This window comes from Uranotaenia lowii, chromosome 3 (genome assembly GCF_029784155.1).
Source record: "Uranotaenia lowii strain MFRU-FL chromosome 3, ASM2978415v1, whole genome shotgun sequence".
Taxonomy (NCBI): Eukaryota; Metazoa; Arthropoda; class Insecta; order Diptera; family Culicidae; genus Uranotaenia; species Uranotaenia lowii.
Genome location: NC_073693.1, coordinates 342,730,226 through 342,755,896, shown reverse-complemented (window position 1 = coordinate 342,755,896; position 25,671 = coordinate 342,730,226). Strand labels below are relative to the sequence as shown.

Genomic DNA, 25,671 nt, shown 5'->3' with positions numbered 1-25,671 from the left:
TTGACTTATGGTTATTTTCCGTAGATTGCGAGTGTGCAATGCAGGGTTTATGTTATTAAATATAATTATTATTAAGATTAGAGACACTTTACCGTTTTCAAGGCTTTCGTGTCTATCGTTCTACTAGTTTTTTTCACAACTAATCAGTGTATACACAGAGAACAGACGTACAAGCTCGAACAAAAAATCTTTGAAAAAGTGTGTAAATTTTTTTTTTTTGTTGATTGCCCCCAGTTTTTTTTACATAGAGTTGTTTGTGACATTTCTTACGCACACTTGCGGCGTGTTCGTAAACTGATTTGTTTGGGTGATGCATCGATTTGTTTTGTAGATGTCAAATCACCTTCCAATGCTTTTGCATACAGTTTGTTTAATTTACGAACGTCAGCATCGATAGAAAAAATCACTTCGATAGAATAAATCAATTTACGAACACGCCGTTGGTGAGCGTGTACAGATGAGACGGGACAATTAACCTCAAAAACTCGCGGTACAAAAAACGGACAGCCGGTGGTCGTTTTACAGGTTGATTTCTCCAAAACTGAAAAGTTTTGGTGAAACAACCAGCATAATATCACGAACACTGCTAGCGGCAAATAGGACTATACTGCAATATCACCAACATGTTCTAAAAACTTTTTTCCGACATTGAAACACGCATTTGCATCTTTTTCAAATCTTAATCACAACACGTGTTTCCCGGGAGCCAAACCCTGTTATGATAACGTATGTAACGCGTCTTTTGTCACGCGCGCGGAGAGAGAAAGAAGAGCGCCGAGAGCCGATTTAAAAACAAAAAAAAGTGGAAGTCCTGCTGAACTGAAATTTTAAAGCTGGCGATTCTTTCTGCAATTTTGTGTGATTTAGGCGCATTCAAGTTTTAAATATCAGTTGTCCAGTAACAGTGGTTGTTCTTTTATTTTAATCTATTAAAATTGATGCTATACAGCGGTCAGTTATTATCGTTTCCGTTGAGCATTCGGGGTGCATCTTTCTGTGGGTAACAGGTACGTTAACATAACCTCACATTCGGAACGGAATCTCGGTTCTTTGTTTTTATCAATAAAATATCCGTTGAAACCACTTTTCGCTATTCTTGAAAAAACTTGTATTTATTGGCAGGGAATCTTATCGAAGATGAAATCATCGCTTCCTGTGCCGGAGTTTTTAGAGGAGAACAATCTTTCGTTATCATTCAAACAACCAAATCGAAGGAACCAATCGCGGCCACCGAAGGCGCCCAAGTTGTACCCCAAGTTCGATGCTAGCTTTTGTAGAAATGGTACGGGATCGACGGCAGCCAGCGTCGTTTCGTTCCGAGTCGATCAGCGAGCCGAGCTGAGTCAGATTTATCAACGACACAGACCGGAATCATACTATGAACAGTGCTTTGAGCAGTTGACCAAAGTTGGTGAGGGTTCGTTCGGGGAAGTTTTCAAGGTGAAGAGTCGACTGGACGGGTGCCTGTATGCGGTCAAGAAGTCGAAGGAGTTCTTCCGGGGTGAGCACTATCGTCAGGAACGGCTGGAGGAGGTCAGGCGCTACGAGCAATTCAGTGAACATGAGAATTGCGTTAAGCTGTATCAGGCCTGGGAACAGGAGGACCGGCTGTTCATGCAGATGGAACTGTGCAAGGGCAGCCTGGAGGATTATGCCCGGGAGCAGCGTATCATAACGGAGGAAAACGTGTGGTCCATTCTGCTAGATTTGCTGCTGGTAAGTAGTTTGTTTTAAATTTTATTGTCTATATTTATTGATCATCGTTTATCTTATTTATTTTATTTTAGGCACTCAAAAGTCTTCACGATAGGAATCTAATTCACCTGGATATCAAGCTGGATAACATCCTCATAACGGATGAGGGTGTCTGTAAACTGGCTGACTTCGGATTAGTTTTTGACCTGAACAATCGAAATCTGCACCACGCCACGGAAGGCGATTCCCGGTACATTGCACCGGAACTGATGGAAGGTCGCTATACGAAGGCCGTGGATATATTCAGCTTGGGTATCGCCATCCTCGAGTTATCCTGTAATCTTGAACTGCCCTCGAATGGACCCTTGTGGCAGAGGCTTAGGAGTGGTTTATTTCCACCAGAATTGCTCTGCCGGCTGTCATCGGATCTGCAAAATGTCATTCGATGGATGATGAGTCCCAAAGCGGAGAGTCGACCAACGGTAGACACCTTGCTACAGCACCATCGAATTGCGGCCTTGCATCAGGAGCGAAAACGTTGGCGAGTGGTGCGTGGCATTCGTTCATATTTACACCGGAAGTTGTGTAATTTGCGTTGTTTCTTAGCAAGTCTGGTACTATCGATAGCAAGTTGCCTCAGACTTCGGCATGCAAAACCAGCGGTTGTGGCAGTGGAAGGGCGCAAAAGAAAAAGGGACAGTCAGATTCCGAGCTACAATCATTCCTTCAACAGTGCCGCTCGAACGTGTTTGATGAAAGACTTCGACAACGATAGCGATGTCGGTGATGACGAAGATGAGCTAATGTCCAGTGGTGAACTAGATTTGACCGGAGGAAGCGCTGGATCCAATGTTCAAATCACTCCCACACTGAACAATACTGTACCAATTCATACACCTACTGTCAGAATGATGAATTCTACACCACTGAACCACAATCACAGTGGACTCAGGCTGAGCTTCCGAAATCAGAACATCGACACGCCGTTCCGGAGTATGAGGTGAATTATCTTTAATATTTTGGAAAGTAATCCATCCAATTAATATTCAAAAATGTTTTCCAGTTTCGATTCCGGTGAAGATGAATGCCTAATGACGATGGATGTGAGCAATAACGGAAGTGTCCGTTCGGAAAGTTCATTGAACCAGCAACATCAAAACAATAGTGGTTATCACCATCAGTCCCACTCACGGCACAGTTCCCTACATCAAAACAATTCCGGTGGTGGTTTGATCGGTTTTTCAGGGAATGCCAATGGTGCCAACGATTCATCATTTCTTACTAAAAAGAAACTATTCTTCCAATCGGACGACTCCGATTGATTCGAGTCATTGATGTTAGATACAAACTCAGAACGGCTAAGATCTCAAACCCGCGATTGGCTGTAACTTGTATATGTTTTCGATTGTAGAACTTTACGTTTGAAATAGTGCTCTTCCTTAGCTACCAGTTATTCCGGTACCCGTACTCTTGTTGCAATCTTCAATCTCTATAAACTTTGTTTTAACCCCAGATTATAATGAACGCTTCTCTCGAATCCAACACCTAATAGAAAATGTAACCAATTCATCTAGAGCTTTTGTTAACATATAAGCTCAAATCGTGTGATATCTTGATTTAAAAAAAACGTGTAGTGGTTTGGCTTTTCCATTTTTTTTTTAAATCTTAAGTGAATTGTGTGTGTTTATAATCAACGCATGGCCTCCAGAAAGAAAATTCAGATTCCTTAATAATATAATCTAGCAGAAAGTAGTAACTATATGATACTTTTAACATGTTGTAGGAAGTGTTAAACATATGAAAAACGGATATATGATATCATGGCCTAGCTTTTAACTTTTGCAGGAAAATAATTATTTTATATAGAATTGTCTATATCGTCATAAAGCAATAAATTACATATTTTAATATTAGTTTTACATGCTAGTTGTAAATTGTGTGAGAAAAGTCCAAGAGGTGGTTTCTTCTACATGTTTAAAATTTGAAGAGGTTGTATAAGACACTAACGCCAAATTAACGTAGAATTACGTGTCATTATATTTATTGTTTTTTTCGAAATTTGTATAAATTTTGTGTAACAATAACATAAAAACAGTCCAACAGTTTACACTCAAATTTTTTTTTTAAAGGCTAAACTATTGGCGTATTTTTTTTTTATTCCGGATTTGGCTCTGGAACCGTCAGAATAAAAAAGCGAGTTTCGGGTTTCGAGTTATTCCATACGTAGGTGTGCGTGAGAACGAGCGCAATGTTTACATGCAGCTGTCATTTTGTTCTCCCTTCTTGATTTCTTCATTCGGTTCTTCACATCCGGATTGCCGTTTTTCGTGTCCGGATTGCACTGGACTGCAGATAGTACGATTTTGCTTGACTGAGAGGTTCAAAATCGCGGCAATAATCATTTGCCCGTTCATTATTTCAACTGTTTTGTTTTCAGCCAAAAACAGCTGTTTAATGTTTTGACAACAACGTTGAGAGTATTGGTGAACTTCTCGCAAAACTGACTTTTTTCTCAGGGCGACTCCGTCCCTTTTTCGAGCGAACCTAGGTTGCCTCTCGAGCAATAAATGAGCACGATGACAGCAGTTAGAGCGAACCTAGGTTGCCTCTAGTTTGCCTCCAGGTGAAAAAACAATACGGTATATGTATATAAACTGTTGTGTTTATTACTCATGTATTCAGTAACGTATTTTTCACACACCAGTAGAACAGAATTCAAAAACCTATGCTGAAGTTCCCTCAATGTGGAACTTTTCACACCATTCTGGAACACCCCTTGCACGGTGCAAATGTCAAAAAGAAGGAAACAAAAAACGAAAAAATCATTTCTCGGAGTGGCGGAAAATTGCTGACGCGCAGTGAATTTGACCCATGCGAGAAATCGTCTGTTTGACGGTAACCGGAAGGCGGAGAACATTCGGCAGCATCTAAAAATCACCGCGACACTCGATAGGAGCAGTAAACATTTTCCGGTATTGATTCCGGGTTGCACCGATCACCAGTTCTCCGGTTCACAACAGCCCCAATATCGGGTAAGACCGTAAAACAAAACCAAAAAAGGGCCATTCAAATATTACGTAACGCGTTTAGGGGGGGTAAATGGTAGGGGTTGTAAGAGTTTGTTACGCTTTGTGGATTTGGAATGATCAATCTGAGATGAATGTGTTACGTAGGGGGGTGGAGGGGTTGAGAATGACCGAAAATTGGTTTACGTAATATTTGAACGGCCCCAAATGAGAACCACTGACGAAACTAATGGTGCTATTCCCACTTTTGTTTCCCCTCTTTACTCCCCAGCAGCAAAGGGTAGCCACGCCACAACAACTCACGTCGACACGTGTCAGCGTGACAGTCTTCGCCAGCCACCTGGGCGAGGTCCGATCAATCGATCCGCATTCAGGTAGCTAACGAGCATCGAAGCGGCAGATTCCGTGGTCCGGTTCCGGTAAACTCACTTTCCTTACATCAGCAACACTACCAGCCACGCTTCGCCAGCTGGCTAAAAGAGTCATCGTGGGGAAGGAGCTTGTTGGAGCTCTTCAGAGGCCTACGTGCGACCGTAGCAGTGACAAGAGATCCGATTTCGGAATCCGGCCAGCTTTGGTTCACCGATCACAGAACGAGTTCCTGTCAAACAACCGTGATATCGTTTTTGCGAGGCAAGAAGGCGAAAAGGCAGCTATTTCGATCCGCACCGCATCGCTAGCGGAATTCTTTGTCGCTGGAGCAGCGGTTCTCAGCAGGAAACAGCCAAGGAAGTGGGGCGTGTATGGTCCTTTAATCGCCCACTAGTCCTATAGCGCGCTCTACCCTAGAGCATGAGCTGTTCTCAAGGCGTAAGAAGTACACTCTGATCGCCTGCATCTCAGATCGTAGGAGATGTGGCAGTAGGCGACGAGGAGCCACCAGTAGGGCGCGCGCATGCTACACCGGATGTCAAGTTAGAGTGAGTAAAACGATCTATTGAATAAATGAAATTGTAAAATGATAATTTGGATTAGTTGTGGCATATTTGGTGATGAGGAGCTAGTGGCTTTACCTTGTGCACTCCCACACCTTTTCATGTAAGGAAAATCTTTCAAGCGGGCCATAGACTACACAAATGGCCTGTACAAATTCGATGATTCCACGACTATTGTTTGATCTATGCTCGCCCACACACTATACAAACATTTTTCACGCGAACACAAACGATTGCTGGCGAAAACAGCAACAGCAACAAAAAAAAACCATCTCCACCCCGGCTGGGAGGATGGTTTGTACAAAATATTTCGATCCCGACCGATTTTACTCCAACCGTTTGGGCGCTCGTTCAAGCAGTGCATACACTATGCAAATCGTGTTTACCCAATAAACATTTTGGCTGCTTAAGAACGGCAATTTGCTGAACAGAAGCTGAGCTAAAGCGTAATTGCTTCTTCAGCTTACTGGTTGAATAAAGACAAACTGTAACCATGTTTCAGCGTTTAAAGAAGTCTCAGTGCAGCCAATGGGAGGAGTTGAAGAGTTGCTTCCATGACACTTTTTCAGCCTTTCTTCAACCATTCGCTACCATTGGAATTTGACAGACTGTGAACTGTGGTAAAACTGCCCTGCATGCTGGCGGCTTGATTGGAATGAGAGGGGAATTTTTGTTTTCCTTATTCAATGACTTTTTTTATGATTTCTTATTTAGTTTTATTTTGAAATGAAGAGTAGGTTTTCCCAAAAAAAAAATGATTTTTGGTCCCCAAAACTGTAAAAAACTATATCATTTCTCTCACACATACTTAAAAATATCTTCGGTTGAGAGGCATTTTGGTCACTTAAGATCGACAAATTTTCATTGCGCCGCAGACTTCATGAATGGTTCTGCGTATTGCGGCATGCGACCAACAAGCTGGAGATTTAAAGTTCGGGACAAACGGAAAGAAAAAAAATCAACACAGAGGAGAAAAAGTGGGTGCCAAACATCTGACAGACATTGTCATTATTTTTTTGTTTTTTCTTGGGTTGATCCGTCAATTGACGTTTAATGACTTTTGCTGAATAACTTCTCCAGATCAAGATGATTAAAGGCTGAAGACAAGTGGATTAGTGAATTTTTGATGCCTTCTTTCAGCCAGAATGCTGATTAAAAATTGAACCACAATATTTTTTCAGCGTTTATGCAGCAAAAAGTGTTTGTTGGGTACAGCGACAAAATTTCATCGAATTTGTACAAATGTTGTGTAGTCATAGACTACACCACAGATGTACAAATGCGATGGAATTCGATGACATTTTGTCACTGTGAACACGATTTACATCGTGTATGGCACTGCTTGAATGAGCGCGCAAACGTTTGAGTAAAATCGGTCCGGGTCGAAATATTATGTACAAACCACCCTATGTGGCATAGTGTATGGTGCTGTTTGTACACTGTACAGGGTCCGGCAATTGAACTGCTACTTTAAATACTTCAACAGTTATTATTTCGTTGCACACGAAACAGTATTGAACGCCCCCTCATCGCTTTGTTTACATTAAGTCTTAGCAATCATTGGATGTAAGTGTTACTTTTGTAAAAAAAGGGTATGGCGGAGAACGCCGACCTACTGTGGTGACACCTGCTATGGCGAAGATCGTCAAGAAGCGCCTTAAGAGAAATCCTCGTCATAGTGCCACTAAATTGGCCGAGGATCTCAAAGTTTACAAAGTTTTTCTTAACTGAACACTTTTTTCCATAATTTTAAAAGCCTCAAAAAATGTTTACTCCAAAATAGTAATTTCATAAGGACCACATGTCACGAAATATTAGTAAAAGCAGGTGATTTTTCCTAGTAACAGCATGTTTTGTTTCTCAGGCACGAAGTGTCATGGCGGCCATTGTTCAAGGCAAAACAAAAAATTTCATTTATTAGACTTTGAGGTATGGGTATACCTAAGAAATATTTCACAAAATAGGATCGTTCGGGTTTGTGATCAATGATATGAAGAAATTCCTTGTATTATGCTATTATTTCTTGTTTTTCATTTGTACCCTATGTGTTGTTATCTTCCCAATGGAGCACATATGATATACCTAAGGTATATTTCGAACATGTCAAGTTTATCACGACAAGAACTTCTCTCATTGGAACATGGGCTTATTTTCCTCGGGCCCGAAGGGAGTCTATGAAATTCGTTCTATTTAGCGACAAGATGGGCTTGACACACGTCCAAACAATATGCTAGATGTCATGGTAACCTTGGACGCAACCACACCAATTGCTGCCAGCAACGTCAAAATGATAGAGTACCGCGTCTAACGTTTACCACGGACATGAGACGGGAAAATTTACTTATAAAATCCCGAATCTGATTCAATCTATGAAACCATGATTTAAGGCTTGGCACTTAACTTAAACTTCTCTACACTTACATATATTAAATTTAAAATAATAATAATTATTATTATTTAATTATTTCAGATTACAGCACAAATAAGCCAACTGTGCGGCGAGACACAGACATGTCTCGAACCGGTGCGTGGTGCAACAAAACAAGAAAACGTAAAGCATGTCGCGCGACAAATCAAACGGCGTTCTCTTCGCTTGGTTGTTGCGAGGGACTGAGATTAAGAAGGAAGATGGGGAAGATACACCAATGATCACGCAAGTTGTGCAGCCAATGATTGAAATTGTGGTAAATTTAATGCCTTATAATTAATTACCCCTGGTGGCCCACCAGTTGTGCACTAAATGCTGTAAAATCGCTTTTTTATAAGAAGATGACAATTGTTTGGCCACCAGATGAAACCACATACGGTGTAATTGTGCCGGAAATTCGAGTAAATTTGAGTTATAATGAGAGACACCAGTGCAGTGCTCAGAGAGACAGAGGGAGAGAATTCTTGGTTTTGGTGGGTGGATTGATAGCAGTCAGCAATACTTTGAGATTGCCACAAAAAATGAAGGGAATGAGAAAGAGTGTGGTGCTGGCGATAGCATAGACCAAAAAGGACCAAACACTTGTTGATTAACGGGTGGCAACTAAAATTTTGGAATTTCTCTTTCAAGTTATGAGAAAAGTCAAGTGTACTTGAAGAAGATTTGATTTATTGGAATTAAAGGTACAAGGTTTAAAAAAAAAGGGAACAGTTGAAAACGGTCCATAATCGGCTGTTCGGGCAAATCTTCCGTTTGATGTCGGAAAAGGAGCATTATACGTGTCAATTTTGTGGATACATCTCTCGATTTTACCAATCAATTTTTTGCTGCAGTTCTTGGCTCTCCAATTATTTTTGTACTTTAATGAGCTCAAAGTTCCGAAAAAATCCTCAATTGGGCGACACTGAGGCAGATTTGTCGGGTTGTGACTCTTGGGTACAAATTGGATCAAATGGGTATTCAGGAAGGATTGTGTTTTTTTAGCGCAATGCGATGACGCTTTATCCGGTCAATACAGGTTTTGTCCATCTGCATGATGTTTGTGTAGAAACGGCATGCAAATTTTCTTCTAACATTCATTCTGGTAGACATGTTGATTGATAGCTAAACCAGACGGCTTGAACCATGGCTTAGAAATACCTCTCTCGATGTGCAGCATCACTTTCTGCTTAAACTTACATATGCTTGAACTTGTATTTAATGTTCGGAGATGTAGTGGAACAATCCTTGGAATAGTTTCGATCGTTTCCGGGGATGGGCGTCTTCGAAAAAAGGATGTAACTTTCGTCGTCAAAAACATAACATTTTCCGGAATATATTTTTACTATCCTGCGGCATGGGCGATGGGCGCGCTCGCAGTCCCGGTATACGATTTCTCGTGTGTTAAACAAATATAGAAATAGCCTTTTTTTTGGTCGGCAGGTAGAATTTTTATTTATCCGCAGAATCCCTTGAATTTTTTCGATAATCCGTAGGAAATGCTGAAAACCCGTAGATTTCGAGCATCGATTCGTAGCTCCGTAAAAAGGCTTAAAATCCGTAGAACTACGGACAAATCCGTAGATCTGGCAAGGCTGGTGACCTGGTTCAATTTTGAGCAGCTCAAATGAACCGGCTCATTGAAATGAGCCATTTGGCCCAAAGGATTGAAATCGAGAGAGAATTCTTTACATTTGGAATGGTACACACAAAAAAAGCATAGTAAAATTACTAAATCCGTGGTTTAAACGAACAACAGGCGACCATATTTTTGAGTCAAATATGTTTTGTTGTTTATAATACCTTACGCATAGCTATTTTACCATGTGCTCAATTTGGCTGCGCATAGTAAATTCGACTGCGTTTTAGTAAAATTGTCAATGAAATGATGCATTGTTTTACTTCGTCCCTAGTAAAATTAATATGTTTCATGATGAAACTAGTATGTGTTATGATAAAGATTAGGAGGAGCGAGGAGCTTGATTTAAATAGTAAAATTACTATGTATGTTTGTTTATTTATTTGCATGCATGCATTATGACATTATTTGACACATGAAAATTCACACTTCCGACACACGTCGGTCAATGTTAGTGTGTTCTCCGATGCTCTGGAATGATTTTCAAAGTTATGTAACTATAAAGCAGCTCAAAATTAGTTTTTTTACAAACGGGTTTGATGATTAATGATCCTGAATTAGTGTAAACAACAAGAATGTTTACCATAGTAAAATTATCATACGCACTTATGTTTTTGAGTCAAATATGTTTTGTTCTCAAAAGTACGATGTGCGTATTATTTTCTTGATATGAATTGGTGCCACAATGTCAAAATTACTATGCGGACGGTAGTTGTGATAGAAATTATGATGAAATTATCATGACCATAGTATTTTCGACAACAAACATTTAGAGTTATCGAAAATTACCAGGTACATAGTAATTTCAATATTGTTTCATGCGCACTTTCACAAAATCGATGTTAAACTTTTCGTGGTTGAAAATACTATAGCGCTGAAATGGTAAAATTATGATGACAGCGTCTTTGGGATGACTACTCAATTTTTTTCCGTGTAATGATCAAAATTCCACAACTGCTTCACAAACAGGGATGCCAGGTGTTGAGGATAAAAAATCTGGGCAATTGTGAAAAAAACGTCTGTGTACACAGCAAATTTTTTTTTGCTGGAAACCAGCAAAATTTTGCTGGTTTTTGTCCCGCTGACTTTCCAGCAAAATTTCCAGCAATTTAAATTGCTGGAAAAAACAGCAAACGTTAATGCTGGTTTCCAGCAATTCAAATTGCTGGAAAATCAGCAATCCAGATTGCTGGAAACCAGCTATTTCTTTCAGAACATTCGGTTGTATTTGGTATCAAATTTATATTTCAATTCTAAATTAAATATTGGATACTCGCTGTGGTATGACAAGAAATAAATAACAATTATTTTCTTCCATTTTTTATATATGTATTTATTCCCTAAATCATATATTCTTTTAATGTACAAACATCGGGGTGTTGATCATCCGCCACCTAAAATAGAGTTTTGATTAGTATTTTTCTTGAAATATCTTCCTATCTTTTAAATACTCACCCTTGGCTTGATGTCTCGTTGCTAAAATATAGGAGAAAATAAGAATAATTGTATTAATCTTATCAAAGTTCGTGAAATAAAGTCTCACCTTGCTTCAGCGTACGAAAACAAACAGACGCCAATTTGACAATTCGATTGCTGATTTTCCAGCAAACTAGATCAATTGCTGGAAAGTCCAGCAATTAGAAAACCGATTGCTGGTTTTTCAGCAAAAATTACAAGAACACAACCGAATGCTGGAAAAACCAGCAATTTGAAAACCGATTGCTGGTTTCCAGCAAAAATTTGGATTGCTGAACATTTCCAGCAAATTTTTTTGCTGGAAATCGAGGCAAAAATTTACTGTGTATGTCTGTGGTTTTGTATTCTGGTAATTTTCAAGTTGAGAACTTAATAACAAAAACTTTTTCCTACCACGAACCATGACGATCTAATTTAAAAAATTAAGTTTTAATTTATGATTGGTGAAATACCAGTTCCAAGCGTGATCTCTAGTTTAATCTGGCACTTATACGGATCATATCCGATACATGAATATTCATTTTATCACTCAATTTTGAAAGTCTGTAAAATCTGGCACTCTGTACAAAAATCTGGTCAAAATCTATTTCTGATCAATATCTGGACGAAGGGTAAAAAGTCTGTGTTTTACAGAAAATCTGGGCACCTGCCAACCCAGTTCACAAATTGCAACAATTCGCAATAATTAGCACATTTTCACTCTCTGCACAGCAACTTTTTTTTGCAGGAAACCAGCAAAATTTTGCTGGTTTTTGTCCCGCTGACTTTCCAGCAAAATTTCCAGCAATACCAATTGCTGGAAAAATCAGCAAACATCAATGCTGGTTTCCAGCAATTCAAATTGCTGGAAATCAGCAATCCAGATTGCTGGAAATCAGCTATTTCTATCAAAACATTCGGCTGTATTTGGTATAAAATTTATATTTCAATTCGAATTTAAATATTGAAACTGGCTGTGCGCATGATAAGTAACAAACATCATTTCTCGCGTGAGCTTTCATTACGTCGAATGAAACAGAAACACCGAACCGAGAAAAACGCTTCTGAAATTTGAAGAGTGTTTTTCAAATCCTATTTTTATTCCTTCGCCAATAACCCTTCAAAAAATACGCAATATTCATGGAAACTAATTGTGTCAGATATTCCACATGATGAATTTATTTTTTTGCAATTTTCAGAGCTTTTTTTTAATCATATAGGAACATACGACATATTCAAACATAAATCGTTCATACGTCTGAACACATTCGTCGTTTGGAGGGGAAATTTGTTTCATTCGTCTCTTTTCTTTCGTCCTTTGATTCGTTCAACTTGCACATACGCCCAAATGTTTCTGATGTAAATACTATGGAAAATTTTCAATTTTCTCGGCGTAGAGGCTGTTTAATAAGTGGTGTAGCGGTAAATTGGTGAGTAAATGCATAATGAAATGTGTGAATCGGGTGCGACATCGATCAAACCAACTCGCTGCTGCTGATCAGCTTTCTGTTGCTGATCAACTGGAGGGGAAATTTGTCTCATTCGTCCTTTGATTCGTTCAACTTGCACTTACACCCAAATGTTTCTGAGGCAATTACCGGTAAATTTTCAATTTTTTTTTGGCATAGTGAATGATAGTGAGTTATCGAGTGTAGCGGTAAATTTATTAGTGAATGCGTAATAAAAGTGTGAATCGGGTGATTGGGTGACTAACAGCAGCAGGCTGCTGCCGATCAGCCTGCTGCTGTTAGTTGTTAGCTGGGGGAGGAAGACTGAAATTTGCTGTATCGTTTTCTGTATCGTTTTTTTACTGTTCGGCAAAAAGCCAGCAATTGTTGAAAAGATTTGTAATCGTTCAAATTTTAACTTTAGATGATCAGTTTCGTGTAGCGGGTCATGTAACTCAGTTGTTTAGGTGCTAAATTTAGATTCAGCTATTTTTAGAACAACCATTAACCAAACCATTTTTATTTATCAGCTTCAAAACTTTAACGAAATTTGAGCGACGCAATACGCCTGATCATGCAAGAATTTACCAGAGCAAAACAAAACCTGATAAAATCATTGTTTTATGCAAAACAAGTGCTTTTCAACATCAAACAAGTTTTATTAAAAATCACTAAATGAGTAAGTAGAATTTCGAACCTTCGCACTGGTCGGTAGATTGATGAGAGAAATTTGACGTTTGAAAGATTTTTTTCTTTTTTTATTCAGTCTTCCTCCCCCAGGTTGTTAGGTTTGCTGCTACTGCTGCTGTTCGGTTTCTTTTCCTTGCTGCATTATTGTACAACGTTCGAAAGCCTTGAGTATCGATTCAAGAACGCCTGAAAACAAGAATCTGAAATAATATTGCCAGGTTGATATTCTGATTACCTCTTCCTGTATACACTGTTTGCTCATGGAATCCATAGCGAATGTGCTAGGTTTTTCTTCCTCTGCACATTCGCCGTTTGGAAGAAGGGACGTAAGCAACATTGAAATGGGCAAGCAAGGTTTTGTTTCATTCGTCATTTTGAAAGTCTTAAATTTTATACATTAAAAGGGTTTAAATTGATTGTGTTATCAATCATATAGGTAGATGGTGTTATAATGAATCTTTTTTAGTGAATATCTCAGTTTTTCAAATTTTGTTTCATTCGACGTAATGAAAGCTCACGCGAGATTTATTTTCTTCCATTTTTTTTTATTATGAATTAAATAAATTAGCAGAGACATATGTTTTGTCAATATACCAACACCGCCTCCGGGGTGGCAGCTTTGTGCCAATGTGATAATCATTCGCCACCTGAAATAGAGATTTGATTAATACCTTCCAATAAATCTATTTTCCAATACAAACTCACCCTTGACTTGATGTTTGGTTGCTAGAATATAGGGGAAAATAAAAAAATAGTATTAACATACACAAAATTCGTGAAAAAGAGTCTCACCTTGCTTCAGCGTACGAAAAAAAACAGACTCCAATTTGACAACTCGATTGCTGATTTTCCAGCAAACTAGACCAATTGCTGGAAAGTCCAGCAATTTGAAAACCGATTGCTGATTTTCCAGCAAAAATGACAAGAACACAAACGAATGCTGAAAAATCCAGCAATAAGAAAATCGATTGCTGGTTTCCAGCAAAAATTTGGATTGCTGAACGTTTCCAGCAATTTTTTTTGCTGGAAATCGAAGCAAAAATTTACAGTGTGAGCACTGGTTTCTCCCACTTTAACTCAAACCTTCTCATTTTCCTAACAAATTGCCACAAATTGAATCATTGGATGCACAATTTGTGTAATCATTGACGTATTTCTCTCTTCATCTCAGTCCCCCGGTTTGGCCCATCTCTATAAAATGCGATAATGGAGAAAACCCGGCTTCTTTGATGGCAAAACATTTTCGTGTAGCGCGGTATATCTTTTAACTATAAATAGAACGGCACTTGTGCAAATCTGGTCATTCTTAATTCGGATGTTCTAGTATGAGCATCACAGGTACGGAACAACGAGAAGACGGTAAACAGAATAAGTAAAACCTTGGTTGACGACAACTGTATTGGAATGGAAACCAACACAGAAAATCGTTCCAATTTCGTGGTAGCTGGACAACACGTTGAGAAAGTGGAGTGCGCTAACGCCAGATCTCTCTACGAACTAAAATCCGAATCTTCAACTCAAACGTCAAATCCGTATTGTTGTAAGGGTGCGAAACTTGGTGCACATATTTGGTGAAGACGCGAAAACTGCAAGTTTTTTTTTGTATCGCTGCCTGCGGAACATCATCCGCGCTTGGTGGCCTGGCAACTGTATCTCAGACGTGGAACTTCATCGCCGGTATAATTAAAAGGCGCCAGAAATCGAGATTCGGGAACGTAAGTGGAGAAGGATTGGGCACACGCTGCGAAGAGATGATAACGAGATATGCAGAGAGGCGTTTGACTGGAATCCAGATGAGCATCGAAGGCCCAGAAGCTCGTGGCGGCGTAGTCTAGCCACTGAAATCCGCACAGTTGACGAGAACCTGGCATCAAGTGAAAACGCCGGCTCCGGATCGCCAGCAGTGAAGATCTTTTATCTCAGCCCTATGCGTCGGTCAATCGGCGCCGGATCCTTAGGTAGCTTTCGGCACTTAATTCATAACTTTTTTCAATATCTTGCCAAATTAAATTTTTAGTTACCACCCGTTAGGAACGTTGCGAAGAGGTATTTAAAAATCAGTTCTCGGAGAGTATTTCGCGCTCTCGGGAAATAAAATAAGAGAGAGCGATGTTGCATCTGACGTACGGGTTTTTGTTGCTGCGATAGCCCCGGCCCGGCATCAACCATGCGGCAGCATCCGTTGGTGGCGGACTAGAGCCAAGTTGGATCTTCTCAGTGGGTCTCGTCGTTAGGTATATGGACTCATTGATAAGGACAAATTTGATGGCGAGAGGTGGGTGGGATTGTTTTGGTTTGAACCGGCAGGGCAAGTGAGAATCCCTGAGAGCGATGAGAGCAATTTTATACTTGACTATACGTGCTGAGCACGAGCAGCGTTGCTAGATTGCAAATCGCTCAAGTCCGTAGGTTTGACAAAAATCGAGAAATGTACTGATTATGGCAAAATAAAAGTTGATTACCTTATTATTTGGTCGCCAGGTAGAATTTTCCCTATAATTTTTTCGGTAATGCGTAGAAAATTCGTAGGAAATGATGAACGTAATCGATCCGTAGCTACGTAGAATGCTTAAAATCCATAGATCTACGGAGAAATCCGTACATTCTCCAACGCTGAGTTGAGTTTTTTTCCCCGTTTTAATTTCAGCAGCGAACAGCAGCAGATTGATCGAGGAGCGTGAAACTTCGTTTTCAGTTTCGAATCGTACGTTGACGGAAGCGGGTGGCACGAATCCTCCTTTTTTTTCTTTATACTTATTCTGTACTTTGGGGCATAGGCTGTTTGAAAATTAAAATTTGCGTCAAAAAGAAAATGCAAGTTGAGTGATGTTTCCAGGAGGATCAGGCAGGACAGTTATTGTAGTTAAGTCTTTTTAAACGGTTTCGTGGGCGAATTTATCGTAATTGAGTGCATCGTTTTCGGTTGATAGTAAGCAAATTCCTCGAAGGTGTTCGGTTGCAGAAAGTAGTTGGAATTAAGATCGTTCCAAAATTGCTGGGGACTTGCTGAGGACGAAAGCAGTCTGTGAAATTCCGCCAATGTGCTTCAAAGTGCCATATGTTGATGAGAGTGTTCTTCTTCGGATTTGGGTACGGTGGTAGTGATTGATCGGGTTTCGGCCTAATGTCCAAGCGACAATCGTCCCAACTTATTGAATATTCATGAAAACTGATTTTTCGTCGTTTGGTTGTTTCCATCGGCATTTTTTCTTCGATTTGGTTTGCTGTTTGATTCTCCCGGCATTTGGAGTAGCTGATGGCTTCTGAGAGGGCCCATTTGGCGGTTTTTGTGGATGGAACCTGTGCCTGTGTGGAGAAGAGAAAAAAGGTGCCATTTATTTTGTGATCAAACTCAAGGGGGAAAACGATTACACGCGTGAAAATTTTCAGCCGGCAAGCGAAAATTTCCGCCTGAGGCTAGTGAGATTTTTTCCCTTCTTTTTTCTATGTGATCTGCAAAGTCATGTAAAAATTCTGTGTAAAAAGAGCTGTGCTGCGTAAACGACAGAAGTGTTTCAACAAAAGAAAACAAAACTGTTGTGTTTTGTACTTTTTTGTGCATTTTTTGGTACTTGCGTCTTTGAATGACTAAACAACACCTTGCCGTGTGGATAAGATGTGCACGCACACGCGCCTCGTTTGAAAGTTTCGAGTAAATAATCTCAAGGATCCGTTGATGAACGGTAGAAAAATTACGAAAAATTTTGTTGTGCTCAGATAACGAAAAAAAAGTGGTTCAGTGAGTGTATTGGTCAGCTGTTTTCAGGGGGTGCATTTCCGGTCAAGTTCATCAACAAGTTTTGGACCTCAACGACTCACCCGTTAGCGGAAGTTGTTTTATTCTACTTAACAGGTGAGTTTTCCTACGCTTTTTCTTAACCTTATTCTACATCTAGGAAAAAGGTAGTAAAATTTTGTGAATGTTTTATTTTTAAACCGCCATCATCAGATAGCTCGGTTCAACAACTCATCATCATCATCATCTTTCTCATCCGCCTGTCTGTCTGTCTGATCGACTGTCTAACTGTATGATGTTTCTTCAGATGTGAATGAAAAACGAGAAAAGTAAAAAAAAATACACTTTACTCCACTGCGCACGGACCATATTCAGAAAGAAGCTTCCGCTTTTCGGGGTTTTATGTTCAGATGCCTTTTAAGAAGTGGATGCGTTCTTAATGCTTCTTCCGTTTTCACGTTAAAATGGTTTGCTCAGCTTGTTGCAAAACACTTTCTGATATGCAAATGGGTTGAGATTACTCCATCTTCAAAAGTTGTGATTTTGGTCTCGTTGATACACTGACAAAAAGTACACGCAGAAAAAACTTGCAATATTGAACCAAGAAACTACTTTGAATCAAAATTCTAGTGAACTTTGAATCAAAATTTTATTTCTTTGGTTTGAAAACTTTTTTTTATCGAATGAAAAGAAAATAATTTGAATTCAGTGTAAAAAAATTTCGAATTTATGTAGGTACTGTATTTGCTTCAGATCAAAAGAAAATTCTTCATGTCATGAATCAATGGAAAAGTTCTTTGATTTTGATTAAATTTTTTTTGAAATATTTTTTTTTTATTTTGTGTGGTATTCAAGTTATGTTTATCATTTCCCTGCTTAAGAGCACCGGCAACGGTTCAGGCGTAAATATTGGTTTTATGTAGGCTTACCAGATACTTTTAGAAAAAAAGCAGGACATTTCATGAATAAAAAGCGGGACATCACTGAAAAAAGCGGGACATTTTGGAAACTTTCAAAAACCAAATTTTTATGACCATTTCCATACATATGCATATGTTCCTTCAGCTAAAATAGTGCATAGAAAATAATAAAATATGGTTATCTAAATTGTTTTAAAAATTTTATTCTTGAGAAAACTTACATTTGTGTAAACTGCGAACACTTCAGTTGAAAATGTTGTAGTTCAAAGCAATTTAAATCCCAAATTTGAAGAAAGTTTTTATATTTTCAAAGAGCCGTTTTTGATCATCTACCAAGATTATTTAATTTAACCCGTCCTTTTATTCATTGTTTGAATAAAAATTGTTTTTTTTCGCTCGGTAATCCTGTTTTATTTTATCCGGAATTCCTTTTTCCTTAAGCTAAATAGGAAGGGGATTCTGCTAGGATTCCGGAGAAAAATATTGAGCCAGCATCATTTGGAAATAACTTAAAGAATGTTATCGTCAATAAAAACAAAAGTATATATATCGCTAGAACGTGTTTAAAGAACGCTTAACTGAGCCCAATTTTCATGGTGATGCAAAGATAAGCTTAAAAAATGGCCGGGCTTGCACGAACTTATCCGGATATTTGACACAAAACATAGGAAAAGTTTGATGTGGCCGGATACCCAGATTTCGTAGAAAAAAAGGTTGGATTTTTCACAGATTTTTCCACAGGATTTTCCAAATTGAACAAAAATAAATAAATTGAACTATTACATTTTTTTTATTTCGTCGTCCAGAAACGATTTTTTGAGCAAGTTTAATCTAAATAATCATGAACAGTTTTTCGGAAGCCAAAAAAAAAAAGGTTTAGAATGAGCTGTTATGTTTTGATGTCAAAATATATTTTCAACTGTATTCATTTGAATTTTATTGAATCATTCCGTGGTTTTGACCAAATTTGCTCGGATATTGCCTGAATTTTGGTTTGAAAATTTTGAAATCGGATGCCGGGTTTTAAGATTAAATTGCCCAGATTCATCCGGTCCGGATATGTCTGGAAAATATTCTGGCAATCTTAAATGCTGAACAAATCAAGTTATTTAACTTTTAAAAAAAATCCGGCTTATTTTGAGAAAAAGAAACACAAAAAACATTATATTTGAATGATTTTCTGTTTTAAACCATTGAATTAAAATTGAGGCTAAATTTAGGTTTTTCTAGTGTAAGACAGTGAAACTTCATAAAACTGTTACCTATTTAATTTTTACAGCCTTATCGGTGAATGTCATGTTCTTTAAGTAAGAAAGTATCTACATAGTTCTGAAAATCATAAATGAATAAAAAATGATTAGAAAACAATGACAGGAGTAGAAAATGATCGAGGAGAGATTTTATAAGAAGCGTTTTCATCTAGCATGGACCAACTTTTTTGAAGGGAAGAATCGGAGAAGTTTGAGTCTACCACAAAAGTTTTCTCAGGAAAAAGCGGGACGTTTTGAGAGAAAAGCGGGACGGCGGGACATTCTCTAAAAAAGCGGGACATGTCCCGCTTTTGCGGGACGGATGGCAACCCTTAGGTATACCAGTTTTAGCACAATTTTAAATTTTTCTAAAACACGCTCTTCCCCCCGGTGTGAAGAAATTTTAAAACGGGTACACTTTTATTGCAGACACTCAATAATTGAGAAGAAAAAACTCATTTTAATAGAAAAATTGCTAAGTTTTGAGTTTTACACCGTCATTATTCTACCAGGATTTCATTAACTTAAAGTCTTTTTAATGAAGTTTGTTCGAAACAAGTAGAAAGGAATCGTCAATCCCTTTCTACTTGTTGAATAGAGTTTTTCCTGAGACAGATTGTGGTAGGGTCGCTTTTTGGTTTTGTTTTGAAAAATGTAAACACCAACTGGTCGCCATTTTGATCTTTGACGATAAGCACTGTTCAATGCTTTCTTTTAAAAACTTCTTTAATTAAAAGCACCAACATACCTTCATGTCTCAACTTGTTATGAATTTACAAATCATTAAATAAAAAATTTATATTCTCCTCACCAAGGTGCGCTTGCAAAACCACACAGCAAAAAATATTTCCTGTAAAATAACGCAAATGTCGTGTAACAAAAAGGAGAAGGGCATTTATCGTAATTTTACAGGTCGAAAACATGATTACGTGACATTTAATTTTTAGTGTACAACTTTTTTACAGGACATTTGCTGTAATAATAAATGAATCCTCATTAACTTTCATGGAAAACAATTTAAAATTACCGGTTTTGTTAATTACAGGTGATTTATTTTAAAGGTTGCAGTTTTCAGTGACACGTAATAGTCAAAATTTTTTTCTGTGCATTACTATTGTATTGCCAATTTTATTTCGTTACTATCTGGTCATTGAACCTGCGTAATGTTGTTGTTTTGTTTACCCTACCACGATATGTCGAGAAAATGTAAACATGAGAAATCAGCTGTTCGTCTGACAAGTGGGGAAATGCCTTATACCTTTCTTTTTCTAAATGACTTCGACCGATTTCTTCCAGGCCGTAACAAAACCTCCTGTCAAGCTGGATCGGTTTTGACCATTTTGACTAGTTTGAACTTGCTTCATAGACGACGACCTGACTACTAGTTTCGACCAAAACATTGGGTCATTTGCAGAAACCAGTTGAAACCGATTTTTATCTATGATTGAACGAAGTAAAGCTTCGCCAAGCCAAAATGACTATACGCAGCGAGAAAAAAAGTTTAATTGAAAAAAAAAATTCTTTACAAAATTGACTCATTTTGGGGTGCTGATTGCAAATATTAATTCAGTTTACCAGTTCTTGTTTTCGAGATACCTTTTAAAAATAGGTAAAAATTCATTAAACATATTTGTTTCTTTGTTTGGGCAAACTAAACAGATTGGCAAACATGCTCCTTTTATGTATTCTTAAGTAAAATTTTCATGATTATCAGTAGTTTGTAATGTAGCAGACGGCTTTTTTAGCCAGAAATTGAAAGCAAATTTTTCTAAGAATCATGTAAGTTTAGTCAGTGTTATCGAACAATATATCATATTTTACGGTTTTTATATTAAAACCGTGAAATATGATATATTGTTCGTGTAGATTATAAATATTGTTAAAAACATTTGACAAAAATCGGTCATAAAACTGATATTCAAATTTTTTAAATTATTTTAAAGTTCATTGTTGTTTTGCGTTAATTTCATTAGGATACTTCTGTTATTTTCCTTTTCTTATTCACGTAACGTTTGAATTCGAGAAACGCTGATTCGGTTCACTAATTCGTTGAGGCCAAAAGCTATTTATTAAAATATAAAGTCAAGAATAGTGTGACATAAATTTTTTATACTTGATACGGTTTTTGTTAACGTATTTTCTCAATTTATGTTACGTATTGACCGGTTTTGGCGGGAAAAAACATTCAAATAATTTCTCAAAAAGAAACATTTATTACACCCAATGCTACCCAAACATGTGTGAAAATAATCATCATTGGCTAAAATTTTTTTGACCGTGAACCACAAACGTCTAAATTGGTCTGTCGTATATTTTGAAATCCTGTTCCAAATTTGCATGAATTTGGAACAAAGGCGTATAACTGTTGGGAATTTTGAAATCGATAACTGTGCTAAAACAGCAATTTACGCCACCGGTGCCGGACGGACTGTTTTAGTGTGGTCGAAAATCGTGTTTTGCATACACCGTTGGGACAGCCCTAAAGGTCCTGCACCAAAATTTAAACTGGCAACCTCAAACCAACACCTGATAACTTCAAAGAAACCAATCTAAACTGCATTCAATTTCAGAACCACAACTTAATTTAGAAACCAAATATCGTATGTAGAAAACGAACTAATTGTTTCAAACTTAAATACTCAGTTGCATCAAACCAAAACACTCAAAAAATGTTCAAAATAAATGGCCTTAAAGAGTTACAGAGACATACCAGATCACCACCTTGCCTTTCCGAAGAGTGTTGTCTTTCCGCCAGTACCGTTGCTTCCAATTTTACCGGATAACTTCCGGTGTTGTAGATTGACCACCGCCAAGTCCGTATACCGAAGACCTTGCTTCACTGTTCGAACTTTTCGAACCCAATAGCAGCACTCCAGGTCGCCCAAACCGCAACCAAGTTGATAACGTTGTTCCGTAACTCCCAAGTCCACGTCAACCAGAGTCGCAACCAATAGCTGTTCCGTTGAACCATGCATTGCTGCTGATTGACCATTCACCAGAAAAATCACCCTCCGATAGCGTAACTAATCGTCGAAATCAAAAGAAAAAAAAACGGAAGGAATTAAAACCTATCCACCGTTCGATTAAGGGCTGAACATATACCCGATACAGAGCTCACCTGGGTATAATAAATTGATGCCTTGTCACAGCGATGGCGAAAATGATCACCCCTTTGTGATCGCAGTGAAATGGCGCCAGGATAATATCCACATGCAGCAAATGGCAAATATTAGAGCGTAGCTACCGATTCCCGTTGGCCTCTCATCCGGCTCGAATGACCATATGTTGGATCAGAGCAAAGTTACCTTGTCCGGATAGAAAGGTTGCCCTGAGCCACCGTTGAATTCACCACGAACAACAGTATGCGCGGATACCAAGGGATGACCAATCGTTCTGGTTTCGCCAAACAACCAGCTGCTGTAGAATGTCTTTTTTTCGGGATTTTCATCCCTTAGGATGATGCATCCCTTAACCTTAGAATGTCGGCTTGCATATTCCTTCTAAGCAGACCGGTCCAATACCGGGGCAGTAAAGTAGTCAGCACAAGCGACAGACACTCTTTTTCACCAGCAACCACAAAACGGTAATGGATTCAGTGGCAACTATAATGCCAATCAACACATCAGCAGCAGGCACAACCCGATTGAAAAAAAAACCTTTCCCTGTAGTCGGGAGGCGATGATACCTTATCAGTACTGAACTACCAGTACTGATGCGTGATGATTATTTCTCCTGGATGGATGCATCCAGTGGTGTTCAACTACCGAACACTTACGTATAAACCTAGGTCAGGCAAATAGAATTCGCTGCAGCATTTAGCAGCATTTTTTAACTTTTCGACAGAAAAATGAGCACTTTTTGAAAAGATTTGTAATCGTTCATGATAAAAATGCGAGCCGGAACCAAACAAAATCAACAAAGCTATTGTTTTATAGATGAGGCATGCTCAGTTTGGTAAAACTTGTAAACCTATCCAATGCAAAACTCTCTCAAAGACTTAAAAATTTTTTATGATGATCATTCTAATGAAACAAAATTTGATACTTGCTCACTGGTCGGTAATTTAATCAGATCAATTTGACATTTGAGCCTTTTTTTCTGTTTTCCACCCCTGGGTATAAACACATGTTTGAAATTTTCAATTTTACCTTAAGGGGGGGGTAGGGTCTAACACTTTCAAAAAATCGATTTTTTTATTTTTTTATTTTCTTATTGTAAAACATTTCAAGAATGTTGTGTCAAATTTTCAAGTCAATTGAAGCAAAACTGTAGAAATTACAGGCCTTTATCTCCTCCAATCTAATACTGCAAGATAGCAAGAGCAGAAACTTCAAACGCGTTTTTCTCGAAAGCACGTTTTTAAAGTCCGTGGACATCGTCATTTGAAAACTACTTATCCGATTCTTTTAAAATTTGGAACATGTTTTCTACATATAAAATACCAGACCCCAACGTTTTTCTTTTTTTATTTTTTTACTTTGGGGAGATTTTACAGATAAAAAATGGCGGATTTTTTCGTGAAAAATCGTAGTTTTTACTTCAAACAGCCACAAAAATTTCATAAAAATTTTTTTAAGTAAAATAAAAACGTTGGGGTCCATAAAAACATCTATTAAAAATATTTTGCTCTGATTTTTTAATTTCAGATGATTCTGTACTGAGATACAGTGTCCACCGCAAATCCTGTTTTCTAAAAGGCATCCTCGAAAATGCTCCGTCACCGGCTCATTTTTCAATATTTTTCTACGAAAAAATTACTAAATGTTCTTTTAACAATGCTTTATATAATGCAAAAAATTTGAATACATTTGTTTGAACGATAGCTCTAGAAAAAAATCGTGAAAATGGTGTTTATTTTTACCCGTTAGACCCTACCCCCCCCTTAAACAATGGCCGCCATAACGCTTTACGCAAGAAAAACAAAATATGCCGTTTTTTGAGAAAATCACACGCTGAGCCAGGCTAATCAATTTATGCCTAAAATATAACCATACACGGAGAAAAAAGTATAGTATTTCCAACAACAATCCACTTTTATTCAATCATATATCTGATTGCTTCTCGGCCAACTATAGTTATTAAAATTTCAACAATACATATAATAGACAATCTGATTGATTTCGTACATTTAACAATGTATACAATACTTTCAACTATAGTTGTATGATTAATTTTGTGCATTCAACTATAAATATAATAGATTCAACTATAATGCACGATTGATGTTATACATTCAACAATAATTATAGTAGAATCAACTATAATTATATGATTCATTTAATTATAAATATGATAGATTCAACTATAATAATATAATTGATTTAATTATAAATATGATAGATTCAATTATAATAATATGATTGATTTAATTATAAATATGATCGATTCAATTTTAATTCTATGATTGATTCACTGTGGTCAACTATAAATATTGTAAATTTAAATTCTGTTTATATTGGAAGTTATCATATCTGAAGGGTTTTTTCGGAACAATTTTATAGCTACGTTTATTTTCTTTCAATTTATTATTTTCAGCATTTTGCATCTAGTTCGTTTTAGTCGCCATGATGCTAGAAAACTCGACCAGAAATTCCGATATCCACGTCCTGGTTCCTCCGCTACTGTTCTTTTGGCATCTTGATGCATGGCTGCCCAGGAAATTGTGCGTCTTAGCTAATCGGTCTCGGAAGACGTCCTTGCTTCTGTACCCAGTGAAGAATGACCTTGTGGGGGGGGGGGGGGAGGGGGGGGGGGAAATTTACTCAATGTCATGACATAAATCTATCAAACGTTGACTTACCATAATGCTATAGTTTCTTGTCAGGATCGTGTAAAAGAACATCGAGACCCACGTCGATTTCCGGGGCAGCCAGAGTAGGTGTACCTTTCCCAATTCCAGGAGCTGTCGGCCTTTTACACGGCCGCTGCCAGGAACTGGTAGACGAAAATGTTTCCCCATCACCGGAGAACGCTTGCGCTTTGCCACCGATGTCAGGAACTATAGGCTGAGCCCTAAAAATCAGCGATACGATCACTACAGGGAACACGTATTGGGTCCCACACCACACTTTCTATTTTTTTTTGTTTTTGCTGATGAACACTATAGTATTCAAGTAACACACAATCTATCATAACAATATAGTTCTATTTACTATATTTATGGTTCAATACCTAGAATAAATCATACGTGTGTAGTGGAATCTATCATATTTACAATTGAATCATGAATCAATTATATCACTACAGTTGAATCTATTATATTTATCAGGGTTGCCAACATTCTAAAAATCAGGGAACAGGCGAAATAAAAATCAGGCAAAATCAGGCTACGATAAAGTAACGGAACTATCGTGTAAAGTGATGACCTTTTTTTTGGTAACCGCTCCTCATTTTCTCTCTAATATGTGTTCTGGGCCTACTTGGTTGAATAATTCTACTGAATCAAAGCATCAAAGCAATCGAAAGATTCC

The 25,671-nt window shown here is 38.0% G+C and overlaps 2 protein-coding genes across 2 annotated transcripts in view; both read left to right on the top strand.

Moving 5' to 3' along the window:
- The window catches only part of LOC129756623 (A disintegrin and metalloproteinase with thrombospondin motifs 9), a 935,923-nt gene that overhangs the window by 307,825 nt on the left and 602,427 nt on the right, over positions 1-25,671 (top strand). The gene's annotated exons all lie outside the window — the stretch shown is intronic.
- On the top strand, positions 811-3,543 carry LOC129756613 (membrane-associated tyrosine- and threonine-specific cdc2-inhibitory kinase-like). The gene is made up of 4 exons (XM_055753526.1): positions 811-1,007; positions 1,123-1,716; positions 1,788-2,695; positions 2,759-3,543. The coding sequence occupies exons 2-4, from the start codon at positions 1,138-1,140 to the stop codon at positions 3,015-3,017; spliced, it is 1,746 nt and encodes a 581-aa protein (XP_055609501.1). The 5' UTR covers positions 811-1,007; positions 1,123-1,137; the 3' UTR covers positions 3,018-3,543.